This window comes from Geotrypetes seraphini, chromosome 15 (genome assembly GCF_902459505.1).
Source record: "Geotrypetes seraphini chromosome 15, aGeoSer1.1, whole genome shotgun sequence".
NCBI lineage: Eukaryota > Metazoa > Chordata > Amphibia > Gymnophiona > Dermophiidae > Geotrypetes > Geotrypetes seraphini.
The window spans coordinates 63,391,304-63,404,737 of record NC_047098.1 but is presented as its reverse complement, the minus strand read 5'-3'; the positions used below and the strand labels follow the sequence as shown (position 1 = coordinate 63,404,737).

Here is a 13,434-nt window from a genome sequence, read left to right as displayed (position 1 = left end):
AAGAAGGAAGCTTTTTGCTTGACAAGCACAATACATTTTAGTTCTGTAGAATATTTTGCCTTTTATTTAAAAAATATAGCAGTTAATTGAGAAAAGCAGAGATGTTTCCTTATAACCAAAACAAAGATAACACTGTGAAATTGAAGTTCTTTGATGTAAACGTTCATTGATGCATAAAATCCAGCAGATTAAAAAAACTGTTCAGAAACTCCAGATCAGATGAATTAATAGTAATAATAAAAAAAGCAGCCTGTGGTTGGTATGGACCTAACATCTTATGGTTGCTGCAGACCCAACAATCTGTAGTCTGTGTAGATCCAACACTTCCCTGGTTGCCAGTTCAATTTCGTTCCATATTTAAAGCTCTTTGTCTTATTCGTAAGACTCTTCAGTTGAGTGAACCTTCCTTTCTTCCTTCTTTGACCATTCCACATACAAATCACGATCTCAGGGCCCACCATATTGTGTTACCTCCTCTGAAAGCTTTTAAGAATCTACCAGAACTGTTAGCATAATTTTATACTGCTCTAAAATTTTAGAATAATCTTCCACTCATTTTTAGATCCGAGTGCCCAAGGTGGATCTCACCGCCCCCTCCTTAACACGCCACTGTACCCCACATCATAATTAGATAAAATCATAACAATGAAAATCTCACTAGCAAAATTGAGTCAACTGGAGTGCAGAGAGAGAGATTTCCTGGGCTTGTTTTGAGGTCTATATTGACCTTCTGTTCTTTATCTCTTTTTTAAAAAAAATTTCACAACTAGGTAAATATTTGAACTTGTGGAGCTTATTTGAACGGTGATGCAGATAAACTTGTAAGAGCCCTGTGTTCAAAGAACAAGTATTGAACTAGGTCGGCAAGCACCCTGCTTGCAACGTGAGCTGGACAATTCTCAAAGGAATTGACCTACATAACTATGTAGTTACCAGTTACCTGGGTAAATCTGCTGAGCTACCAGGGCCCACTCCATGCCCTTCTAAGAGCTCAGTAATTTGGAAGGAGCAGGGTGCTACTGCGAAGAACCCTTATATTTTATGCGAGCAAATGCCCCCCATCACCCCCAGATATTCCAAATTATTTAACCATCCAGGAATGTCTCTTGGCTGGCTAAATAGCATATTGTCACATTTAGCCAGCTATCTCCCACTGAATATTTGTGATTAGCGGCTAGCTGCTAACTGGCTACATTGCGTAACATAGCTGGTTAGGCATGGATATTCAGCACCTAACTGGCTATGTTTAGCAGCTAAAGTAGGCCGCATAAATAGCAGGCCTATCTTTAGCCACTAAGGGTCCGAGTTTAAAAACGGCAGCTGAAGTTAGGCAGCGGTAGGCGCCCTATTGCCGCCTAACTTAATTGGTTTTAATTAGTTTAATTGTCATACTAATTGGTTGCACCGATTAAAACCAATTAAAACTCAATTTTTTAAAAAACGGGGGGGGGGTGCCTCCATAAAGGCCACCATTATCACGCCTATGGAGGTACCTTACACCACTGTAGGTGCAGTTAACACCAGAAGTGGTGCTAAGCATCGTGAGGCTCCTCTAGCTGCAATATTTGTGAAAGTTAGGTGCCAGAAATACAGTATAGGCCTTTGAAACCATGGCCTACATTTTCGGCACATACCCTTCACATAGTTGCGACTCTGCAAACATGCTGTTGAGTGACTGACACATTTTTTAGATGGCTGCCAATAATGGCCTAAGTCCTTAACTGGCTAGCGCTAAATATCATCATAACCAATTACGGCTAAAAATAAACTGGATATTCCATGCCAGTTGCCAGAATCAGCCTGGCATTTAATATCTGGGTTAATCGTCGATGTCGAGTACACAGCACGCTGCCCAGTGCCGACTGAATTTCATTCCCATGTTTATGTCTGCCTTTGAACACGTTTAAAAATGTGCATCGACACTTATATGTTATGAGGGTAATTCTATAGAGAAAGCAAGGCACCAAGAACATGCGTAAATGACCAGAGTACCTACACAGACACACATATACACAATATCACTTTTACACTACTGTATGGCTGGTATAACTGGTCGTATCTAATTATACACATGTATTTTTCATATTAAGCTACTATTCTATAAAGGGCAGTAGGTTCCTACTTTCATTTATAGAATAGACTCCTGAAAGATGACCTCTAACCCCCTTAATTCTATAATTTTGCAAGCCCAATTCCATCCATCTCACTATCGGCTATATCTGTATACCACAGGGCACTCTCCAGTCAATATTCAACTGGTGGCAGTCACCATTTCTTGAATGCAGGCAGAAGTAGGCCAAAGTATTCATTGCTGGACCATATCTGGTCACTGGCATATGCTGGTCACCAAATCTTGTTGGGTCCCAGCTGATATTCAGCCTGGACCTTCATAAGACACTTATGCAGGCCTTGGCTGAATATTGGCTGGGATCCACATAAGAGGAAGCAGATGCCCTCAGCCCCTCAGAGTTCCTTTCCCAATCCTGATCCCCCTCCCATCACTCCTTGAAGACATGAAGCCCTTGACCAGGTCTCTATCCTCCTCTCCCATTCTCTACAGAGACTACTTTTAATAACCCTGGTATTTAATAATCCTATATAAAGGCAGAAGCAATGCCCACTTATTTATTTATTTAAAAAATTTCTTATCCGCTTATACCTAAGCAGTTTACAAAATACAATCATAAATATGACATGGTAACTGCACAGTCAGACAGTACATTTCCAAAGTTCTCTTACAACGTCATTACTCAGTTAGTGAATGCCTCCATAAACAAGGTTGTTGTGAGTATCTTCTTGAATTTTTACATATCTATAAGTAATCTCAGAGATCCCTTCAGATTATTCCATAGAGATACCCCTGTTATAAAGATTACATATGTTCTTGTACTTTCATAATGAAGATGAAGGAATTCATTTATACATCATCACATCATTCCCTCAAACCTCAAAGATCTAGATGGCTGATATAGTTTCATCGCCTGTGTCAAGTACCAAGGGATTTTGTGGTGGATTACTCGGAAAACTTAAACAAGGGCTTTGAAAATAATGTGACAATATATAGGCGACCAAAGAAGTTTTTTCAACAGTGGCGAAACATGATCAAATTTGTTTCCACCACATATCAAACGTGCTACAGCATTTTGAATTGTTCGCAATTCTTTACATTGTGAAGATGATTTACCCAAGTAAAGTGCATTACAGTAGTCCAACTTCGAGATAATTGTGGTCTGCCCCACTAACTAAAAGACATTGCCAGATAGCATCGGCTTGACCCTACTAAGTAGGCCCATTTGGTAAAATATAGATGTAATCACAGCCAGTATTTGATCTTTCATGCTTAGTGTTGCATCTAACCACACTCCCAAAATCTGGGGTTTGTGATATTGCTGTACGGCTTTGGGTGCATCTGTGTGTTCTTTGTTGTATTCATTGGCTTTCTTTCTCTGCCTCTGCTGTGCTCCATAAACCAATTGTTTCCCGTCCATATGTCAATCGGACTATGGGAGATCGGCTCTGTATTTTCACACTATGTTTATTGATCTTATGCCTAGGCCCGATCCTATTCAACATCTTTATAAGAGACTTGGCAGAAGGGCTGCAAGGTAAAATAACATTATTTGCCGATGATGTCAAACTAAGCAATGTAGTGGGCAAAAACACAACAGACATAAATTCAATGTCTGACAACATGATGCACGACCTACTCCTACTGGAGCACTGGTCTAGGTCCTGGCAACTCGGCTTCAATGCCAAAAAATGCAAAGTCATGCACCTGGGCAGCCAAAATCCATGCAAGACTTACACCCTTAATGGCGAGATCCTAACAAGAACTGAAGCAGAACGAGACTTAGGGGTGATCGTCAGTGAGAACATGAAGACTGCCAATCAAGTGGAGCAAGCTTCATCCAAGGCAAGGCAAATCATAGGTTGCATACGCAGGAGTTTCGTCAGCCGTAAGCCTGAAGTCATTATGCCATTGTTTAGATCCATGGTGAGACCCCACCTGGAATACTGTGTGCAATTCTGGAGGCCGCATTACCGTAAGGATGTGCTGAGACTGGAGTCGGTCCAGAGAATGGCCACCTGGATGGTCTCAGGACTCAAGGATCTCCCGTATGAGGAACGGCTGGATAAGTTGCAGCTGTACTCACTCGAGGAACGCAGAGAGAGGGGTGACATGATCAAGACATTCAAGTATCTCACGGGCCGCATCGAGGTGGAAGAAGATATCTTCTTTTTCAAGGGGGCATCCGTGGAAAATCAGGGGCGGGAAACTGCACGGGGACACCAGGAAATTCTTTTTCACTGAAAGGGTGGTTGATCGCTGGAATAGTCTTCCACTTCAGGTTATTGAGGCCAGCAGCGTGCCTGATTTTAAGGTCAAATGGGATAGACACTTGGGATCTATTCACAGAGAAAGGTAGGGGAGGGTCATTGGGGTGGGCAGACTAGATGGGCCGTGGCCCTTATCTGCCGTCTATTTCTATGTTTCTATGTCCTGGACCTGTTGGGCCGCCGCGTGAGCGGACTGCTGGGCACGATGGACCTCAGGTCTGACCCAGCAGAGGCATTGCTTATGTTCTTATGGTCATTTCTTTCACCTTTGTTCTTTGCTACTCTGTCTGTTAGACCTTTTTTCTAATAAAAAAGACTTACACTAAGTACTAGATATGCTTAAAGAATTCCCCTGCTCTACCTGGACAGTGCCAGGGGCAGTTAGTGCTAAATGTGCCATCGGAATATCAGTGGATAGGCAGTTGCATGGGATTTAACCAGGCTGGGGGCTCTTCTGCCTGGTTAAATTGCTCAGACTATCGGGCCCTCTGTTTTCACTTATGATGGTCCCCAGTTATGGAGCTCCATTCCATTAGATGTCAGACTGGAACTATCATTTCAGAAATTATGAAACTGATCAAATACTGGGTGTTTCAGATTACAAATGGTTCCCAATTAATTTCCTCAGTTACTTCTCATTCCAGTTGTTAATGCTGCTTCCTGAGTCATCCACTCAGACCTCATTTCTCATTTCCTTCCCTTCTTCATTTTATTTTATCTCTTCGTTTTTCTCATGGTTTTGTTGGGGTTTTTTTTTTTTTTTTTTTTTAAATCTATAAACTGTTTACGAGCACCATTGGGCTAAAACTGGTATACCAAATATCTGTAAATAACTAAACATAAAACAGGGCTTTAAGCACAGAAAACTTGTAGCAACCTTTAAGGACAGGTTTTAGAAGCCTGTTCCATAAAGACACTTAGACACTTGTGTTTTTATAAAACAGGCTTAAAATAGCTGCATTTTTGAGCTTCCCACGTATGCCTCCCGTTATATAATCAGACCCTAAAAACATTAAGTTCAAGCTCTTTTCGTTTGTTCTGCACACTCATTTTAGTTTCTGTTGTTCACACTTCCCAGTACACATTGATGTTCGCAGCTAAATATAATGCAAATTTAGTTCTGTCTCAATGGAACTCTGAAATAGGTCATCAAGCAGGAAAAGATGAAGGTGGCAGTGCTAGACACCATCTGGAAAGAGATTTTCCCATGGGTTTCTCAAGCGATGTTGTGCACAATGCTACATCCGTTTTGAAGTTTACACTTGTCCTTGCTGGACATGTTAACAGTAGTGACAGTGAGCATGAAATACCAGTTTCAGCCCAGTAATACCAGTCCTGTCCATTTCTGCTGAAGCGTTTTGACTGGAATGTCCAAATGACCTGTAATTAAAGAGAGATCGTTTTGGGGGAGGGGGAGGTTTCTTCTAGGTTGCCAAAATCATTCTAATAGTTCAATATGACATTATAATATGTTCATTTGTATTGAATATAATCTTAAAATGTCACTCAAAGTAACTTTTAGAAAAAGGCTTTCCTCATCTTCCTATTGTAATATTTGGTGTCATTCCCCCCTCCCCCAACAATTCCTTCCTGCTCTTTGGGGTTTAAAGCTCAAACAGAACTGGCTTCTCTTGAGCTAAGGTGTTAGGGTATTCATTTACAAGTATTTGGGCATTCCCTCCCCCACCCCATTTTATTTATATACCACTTATAGTCTAAGTGGTTTACATTCAGCTACTCAAGCATTTTTCCCTATCTGTCCTAGTGGGTTCACACTCTATCTAATGTATCTGGGGCAGTGGGGGATTAAGTGACTTGCTCAGGGTCATAAGGAGCAATGTGAGATTTGAACCCACAACCTCAGGGTGTTGAGGCTGTAGCTATAACCACTGTGCCACACTCCCCCCCCCCCCCCCCCAATTTTATATCCCCCCCCACACACATCAATTTTATATCCTCTGCCAACTCTTTTAGCCCAGACACCATGCACCAAGGACTTCTTCCAGAACCCATCAATTGTGAGTTGCCTGACCACTGGGGTCTTGATATTTAAAATGATCTTAATGGCTAGGAGATGCTGGATCTGCAGCTGCCATGCAAGAGTGAAAACTGAGCATGCACACAAGAGAGGGCATGGCTGGCTGGCAGCATTTGTGGCGGCTCTACCGGTGGCCACCCAACCTGTAAAGTCTTTCAGTGGGGAAGAGTTCTTCAGCTGATGGGGTTTGGGAATCCCAGTCGCCACATTAAAAGAGATCAATTTTAGTTGAGCCTGAACCCTACATCTAGTGTCTGACCCCTCTATTCTGCCCCTTACATCCAGCGTCTGACCCCTCTGTTCCCTCCCTCACCCATCCAGCATCTAATCCTCTATTTCCCCCTCACATCCAGCATCTGACTTCTGTCTTCTCTCTTCTCTCTCTATCCCACCCACAGCTGCTGCAGATGCTTCTCCAGAGCATCAGCAGCAAAACAAAAGTAGAATGATCACAGAGCTGCACTAGTCACACTCAAGACTGCCCTCCCTCCACCCCATTTTGATGTCTGTGGGTGGTGCAGTTCACTATCACATTTTCAATAGTGAAGGACAGGCAATAGTGATTGACAGCCCAATATTGAAGCCCTCCTCCCCCCCCCCCCCCCACTAGCAGTAATGCAGTTGGAGGACTCTTGGATCCAGATGCAAAAAAATCGTCACTGTGGAGCTGATAGATGGTCTGATTGAAAATGGCGATCGATGTTCAAACAACTTTGCGTGCAAATGAGTTTTGTGGAAGTCTGAGGAAAACCCATCCAATCCGTCATAGGGGGAAAGTGACCACAGAATAGTCAGCTTGATACAGGCACAAATGTACACATGTGCCAAGGAAAGCTACGTGGACTTAGTCATAGGTGTCCTTGTTTGGTTCTCTAAATTTTTATTGTCTCGCTCTTATTCAGTCAATATTGATGAGGGGGGTGGGGAGTGTGGATGCTCTGTGCCATCTTCCTTCTGCCCTGGGCACCAGCTTCCCTCCCTGTGCCACTGCCTAGGAGTTGAACTCCATTTAGCTGTGCTTTGCTTTCTTTTTTATTGTCAAAGTATTTATTGAAAAAGTTTTCACAAAAATACAATACAGTAAACAGAGTAACATAGAAGAAGCAATAAAAGCCAAAATTTCCCCCTCCCTATAGCCCAACACAGCAAAATGTTGTACAGTAACTCTTCAGTACAATGCCCAATAAAACAACTGGTAAAACTATCCCCCCTTCCCTCCCCCACCCCAGGATCATTAGTAAGGTATGTATTCAGTCATCAAGCAACACAAAATCTAAATAGAGCTCGCGGGGGAGACTTTTGCCATTGGACATATGGATCCCAATGTGTTTTGCTTTCTCATTTCTAATAGGTTTCAGTCACTGCTCGAGAAGATGTCCCACCTTTTGGTCCTCCTCTGCCAAACCCACCAGTGTTTCAGAAGGTAAGTAACTATTGAATGACAAAAAAATATATATATATTTCTTTACAGATAGAGGCAAAATCCATGCTGGGATTCTAGATAGTGAAAGATTGCAGTGGAACAGGGAAATGGACAGACTACATGGACCTTTGCATTGTATATCTGCTGTCTCAACCTGTTCTATGATTCACCTCAGCACTTTGCTTTTTATAAAGTAGGTCTGTCTTGGTCATAATGTGCTTGTTTTTAAGTGTTCAGTATCTTTTCTTTAACTTATTCCTAGTTCTCCTCTCACCCAAACAGTTTGCAAATGAAAGGCTTATAAGAAAATATATGTGGAAATACTAAACCAGAAGGATACTGGCCCAATAAGGAGGAAGAAAAGGCAGAAGATATTTTATAAGATTATTAAGTCGAGTATCTATAACCAAAAAGGACTCTCTTATGACTTCCTAATCTTCTGTGCGTTTTTTTGCTTGTACAGAATTAATTTTTTTCTTAACAGCACGCCCCAAACAAAAACATTTAACAACATGAAAAAGAAGGGAAAGGGGATAGGAATTGATATACCATCTTTCTGTGGAACAAACCAAATAATTTACATATTAAATATAGGTATAGGTTATTATATGCAGGTACTTCAACATTCAACAGAAATAAATATAGTGGTAGGTCTTTGTTGATGGTGGGGTATAAATGTAGTCTCTGGTTAACTGAGTTCTGTACAATGGAGGTCAAGCACATGGTGAACATAAGAAGCGCCATCTCTGATTCGTTTTATATCAACTTCTTAGTAGCTTTTTCACATGCCCCCTAGTCAGTCAAGCCAATGTTCATTGGTTGACTAGCTAAGCCATAGCAGTAATTTATGCAGATCTATCTGGCCATTAAACTTAGCCAGTCAGCCAATGAATATTAGTACTAACCGTCTATATTGTGCAACATAGATGGTGACTGGAATAGCAGCTGATTGGGATATTCAGCAGGAGACAGCCCAGTCCTGCTGAATTTAGCAGTTAGCGCTATTTACAGAACCATGGTGAGACCTCATCTGGAGTACTGTGTGCAATTCTGGAGGCCACATTACCGTAAAGATGTACTTCGAGCTGAGTCAGTCCAGCGAATGGCCACTAGGATGGTCTCCGGACTCAAGGGTCTCTCATACGAGGAAAGACTGGGCAAGTTGCAGCTCTACTCTCTAGAGGAGCGCAGGGAGAGGGGTGACATGATTGAGACATTTAAGTACGTCACAGGTCATGTCGAGGTGGAAAACGACATATTCTTTCCTAAGGGACCTTCAGTCACAAGGGGGCACCCGCTCAAACTCAGAGGAGGGAGATTTGGTGGTGACACCAGGAAGTATTTCTTTACAGAAAGGGTGGTGGATCACTGGAACAAACTACCGGTGCAGGTGATCAAGGCCACTAGCGTGCTTGACTTTAAGAATAAATGGGACATCCACATGGGATCTCTACGTGGGTCGAGCAGCACTCTGACTTAATGGGGTGGGACAGTAGAGTGGGCAGACTTGATGGGCTATAGCCCTTTTCTGCTGTCATCTTTCTATGTTTCTATGTTTCTATTTAGCTATAGGGTTGCCAGATTTCCTCTATAAAAAAGAGGATGCCTGGTTCCACCTCCAACCTCACCCTATTCTTCCTCCAGCTCCACCCCAGCCCTGCCCCTACTTGAACCTCCCCAAGCTCGGGACCGCGTCTGCACATGCACAGATGTCAATGCGATGATGTTACGCGATTACACATATGATGTCATTGCATCAACATCCGTGCATGCACATGCACAGACGCCTTCCAGACGCGGCCCTAAAGGTCAGGGACTTCTAAAACCTGGACAAACTGCCTCTAAAAAGAGAACATTTCCCGGATGTCTGGTAACCCTATTTAGCTAACCAGGAGCCATTGATGGCTGGCATAAAGGGATAATTTTTTAAAAGATGACTGATCTTTTCTCTATGCACTTAGTTTAAAGCATCTCTGACACCTGCTTCTGTTTTTCTTTTCTTCCAGAACCAAGAGTTTAGGGAGTTTTTGCTAACCAAACTCATCAATGCTGAGCATTCCTGCTGCAAGTCTGACAAGTTTGCAAAGCTTGAGGTAAAGTTGGTGGTGAAATGTGAGCTTTTGCCATCTTATGGCCACCCTACAAAGGACTGTCACTATCCTTTTTCCATATTGTATCACAATGCAGGAAATTCTATAACATGGCACCTCATTTTAGGAACCCCAATGGCTGTACTCTCAGGAGCACTGTTCTCTCTAAGCTTAGTGGGAGTCCGCCAATGGCATTGCTGCCAGTAGGGGGCGCTGTTTCAATACTATGTTTTCAATCTCAAGGGCCAGGCAGGTTCCCTGGAGTCCTGCAGAGCTTGCCTGTCTTTCACTATTGAAAATGTGATAGTGAAACAGCACCACCCACTGGCAGTACTGTAAGTGTCAGTCACTGCTTAAAAACATGCTAAATATGCACTCATATAAATGTTTTTTGTTTCAATTTTTGTTGGAGGGCAAAATGAAGATGAAATATTTTCTACATGCTCCCCTGGATTGCCTTTTACAATACTGTATGTCATATTTTGTTTATTTGGTACTGAATACAAGGAATACTTTATACCAGCTGAGAATCTTACTCTAGAAAAGTTCTTTATTTATTAGGAAATGCATGTGTTTAAGTGGATCTAACATGAAAACAATTAAAAATAAATTGTGTTGCTTGCAAAGCAGCTCACACATCCCATGAAATAACGCTGAACCTTAATACCATCTCGCTAGGTTTTAGCTTTAGCTCTCTGTGGTCAATGCAAGTCTTAAGGCAGGACTTCATCTTTGGCTGCCCACTTCCTCCCACCCTTAGTTTGGGAAAAATCCTCCATGAAGAAAGGCCCTTCCAGAAACAGTTTAACAACCACAAAACATTTTATAAGATACGGTGTGTTTTGTGCCCTTTAGTATTTAGACATTAAGGGCTCCTTTTACAAAGCCATGGTAGTGATTCCCGTGTAGCAAATGCACTGCAGCCCATTCAATTCCTATGGGCTTCAGCTCATTTGCTGCGGGAGAATCGCTACCGCGGCTTTGTAAAAGGGGCCCTAAATTGGTTGCTAATACCTGCATTATAATTAGCACGTTAACTTTATTAACTGCTGATTTTAATGCTGCATAGAACATAACAATAAGTACACAAGAGTTGCTCTACTGGGTCCATCTAGTCCAGAATCCTGTTTCCAACTTGGCCAGTCCAGGTCATAGTAGGATTTTCAGAAGACCAGGAAAACCCAGATATGTCCTCTTTTTAGAAGACTGTCTGGGTGCCTAGAGTGATTTACAAAACCCAGCAAGTTTTGGAAGTCCCCAAACTTGGGGCTGCATCTGGAGACCCTCACTGCATGCACAGTCATTAGTGCGATGATGTCATACAAATACATGCACGTGACATCATCGCATGCGCAGAGGCACTCCAGATGCAGCCCCGAGCTCGGGGTAGGAGACTGGAGGTTTGTATGGGGGCGGGGCTGGGGGTAGAATGGGGCGGGGCTGGAGGGAGAATGGGGCGGGGCTAGGGGGTGAAACAGGGCAGGGACAGGTGCCCTCTGTTTTTTTTTTTTAAAGAAGAAATCTGACAACCCTAAGTCACAGGATATCAAAAAGTAGCAAGATTCTATGCTGCTTAACCTCAGCATTAGCAATGGCTTTCCCAGGTCTACCTTAATAATAGTTTATAGACTTTTCCTCTGGAATTTGTCCAAATCTTTTTTAAACCCAGAAACACTAACTGCTTTTATCACATGCTCCTATATGAAACATATATTAAGTTGACTATATGACTGTCATCGTGGTAAAGTGCTCTTGAAACATTTGAAAGTAGTCCTCTGATCTATTACTTGCCATAGTATTAAGCTGGTCCCTTTCCATTTTTAAGGACCGAACACGGGCTGCGTTACTGGACAATCTTCATGATGAGCTTCATACGCACACTCAGGCCATGTTAGGGCTGGGTCCTGAGGAAGATAAATTGGAAAACGGAGGCCATGGAGGATTCTTGGAATCATTTAAGGTATGCAGAAGGTCTAAAGTTGAGGTATTAAATATAAAGAGGATAGAGTGATTAGTCGGTGACATTTTTTTGTGAACGGAATTTTATGTGGTTTAAGATACCCATACTTGCTCCTGATCCATCTTGCTGCGTATAGATAAGTACCTTAGAGGTCTGTCCGGTATCCGCTACTCCACCTCGCTGCTAGTCGCTGTCAAAGCTAACTGCAGCCTGTCCCGATCTGTCTTGCCATACTGTATACTGGGCACAGTAAGTCCATCCGTAATCGGCTTTGCTTCCCCACTGCTGGAGTCATTGTCAAAGCTACCTCCAGCTGCTGTATTTACTAAAGCTCCCTGGGGGTGGGATTTGATATACCTCCTTTGTGTGGTTAGTCTGGAGCTTATTTTTTTACCTGGAGCAATGGAGGGTTAAACGACCTGCAGAGTCACAAAAAGCCAAGGTGGGAATTGAACCCAGTTCCCCAGGTTCTCAAGCTACTGCACTAATCTAATCTAATCTTCCATTTGTGCATCGCTCATACCTATACAGGTTCAAGACAACTTTAAAGAGAGGCAAGAGGGTAGAGGATGAGGAGGGAGGGAGGGAGGAGAGGAGGGAGAGAGGGGAGGTGAATAGGTAGGAGGGAGAGGAAGGGGAGGTAACCACTAGGCTACTCCGTGCCTGGACTAACTGGATATATTCACCTGCTGAAAATACCCGGTTAACACCTAAGCCAAAACCAACTATTTTATGAGCAGCCCAGAGCTAGAGTCAGCCCTTATCCGATTAAGTTCTGATATTCAGCATTTAATCAGATATGTTAACTGATAAATAAACTCATAATAATTAATCACCTCTTAGTATTCTTAAACAATAACACCTGGGGGTGGGGTCATGGGTCTGGATTTTATGATCGTAAAATCTGGTAGCCCTACCTGTTGCTGAATTGGTGTTTAAAGCAATGATTCTTTTTATATTTCTTGAAACACACTCAGCCAGTCGGGTTTTCACACTGTCTTCAACGAACATGAAATGAAGGAGATTTGCGTGTATTAACTCTTCTATTTGCATATCTAGCTCATGGATATTCATGGTGGATATCCCGAAAACCCAGCTAGCTGGATGTGCTCCAAAGGCTGGGTTGAGAACCACTGCTTTAAAGCAACAGCAGCTCTAAAGTAAGCTCAAGGCTGGTGAAAAAATGTTTAGGAAGCAATGCAATCCTGCCCTTTTCCCTTTTGTATCTTGTGAAGTTGCAATCATTGTAACATAGTAACATAGTAGATGACGGCAGATAAAGACCCGAATGGTCCATCCAGTCTGCCCAACCTGATTCAATTTAAATTTTTTTTTTTTTTTTTTTTAATTTTTTCTTCTTAGCTATTTCTGGGCAAGAATCCAAAGCTTTACCCGGTACTGTGCTTGGGTTCCAACTGCCAAAATCTCTGTTAAGACTTATTTTAATTATATATGTCGGATCCCTCTTGTTTTAAATTAGTTTTAGCTTTATATTCTGTAAACCGCGGTATATCAAGCCTAAACAAACTTGAAACTTCTACTGCACATAGGGTGGTCCTGATGGTTCTAGCGCGTTCAAAAAGAA

General features: G+C 42.4%; 1 protein-coding gene across 9 annotated transcripts in view; it reads left to right on the top strand.

Annotated features, from left to right (window-relative positions):
• Positions 1 to 13,434, top strand: part of RAP1GAP2 (RAP1 GTPase activating protein 2) — a 358,594-nt gene that overhangs the window by 284,625 nt on the left and 60,535 nt on the right. For all 9 annotated transcript variants that reach the window (XR_004537138.1, XM_033922698.1, XM_033922700.1 and 6 more), the window contains 3 exons: positions 7,728 to 7,799; positions 9,806 to 9,892; positions 11,715 to 11,849. Coding sequence is in view for 8 of the 9 variants with exons in the window: in XM_033922698.1 (XP_033778589.1) it covers positions 7,728 to 7,799; positions 9,806 to 9,892; positions 11,715 to 11,849 (294 nt within the window). In the remaining variant the exon portion in view is untranslated. The remainder of the gene's footprint in view (positions 1 to 7,727; positions 7,800 to 9,805; positions 9,893 to 11,714; positions 11,850 to 13,434) is intronic.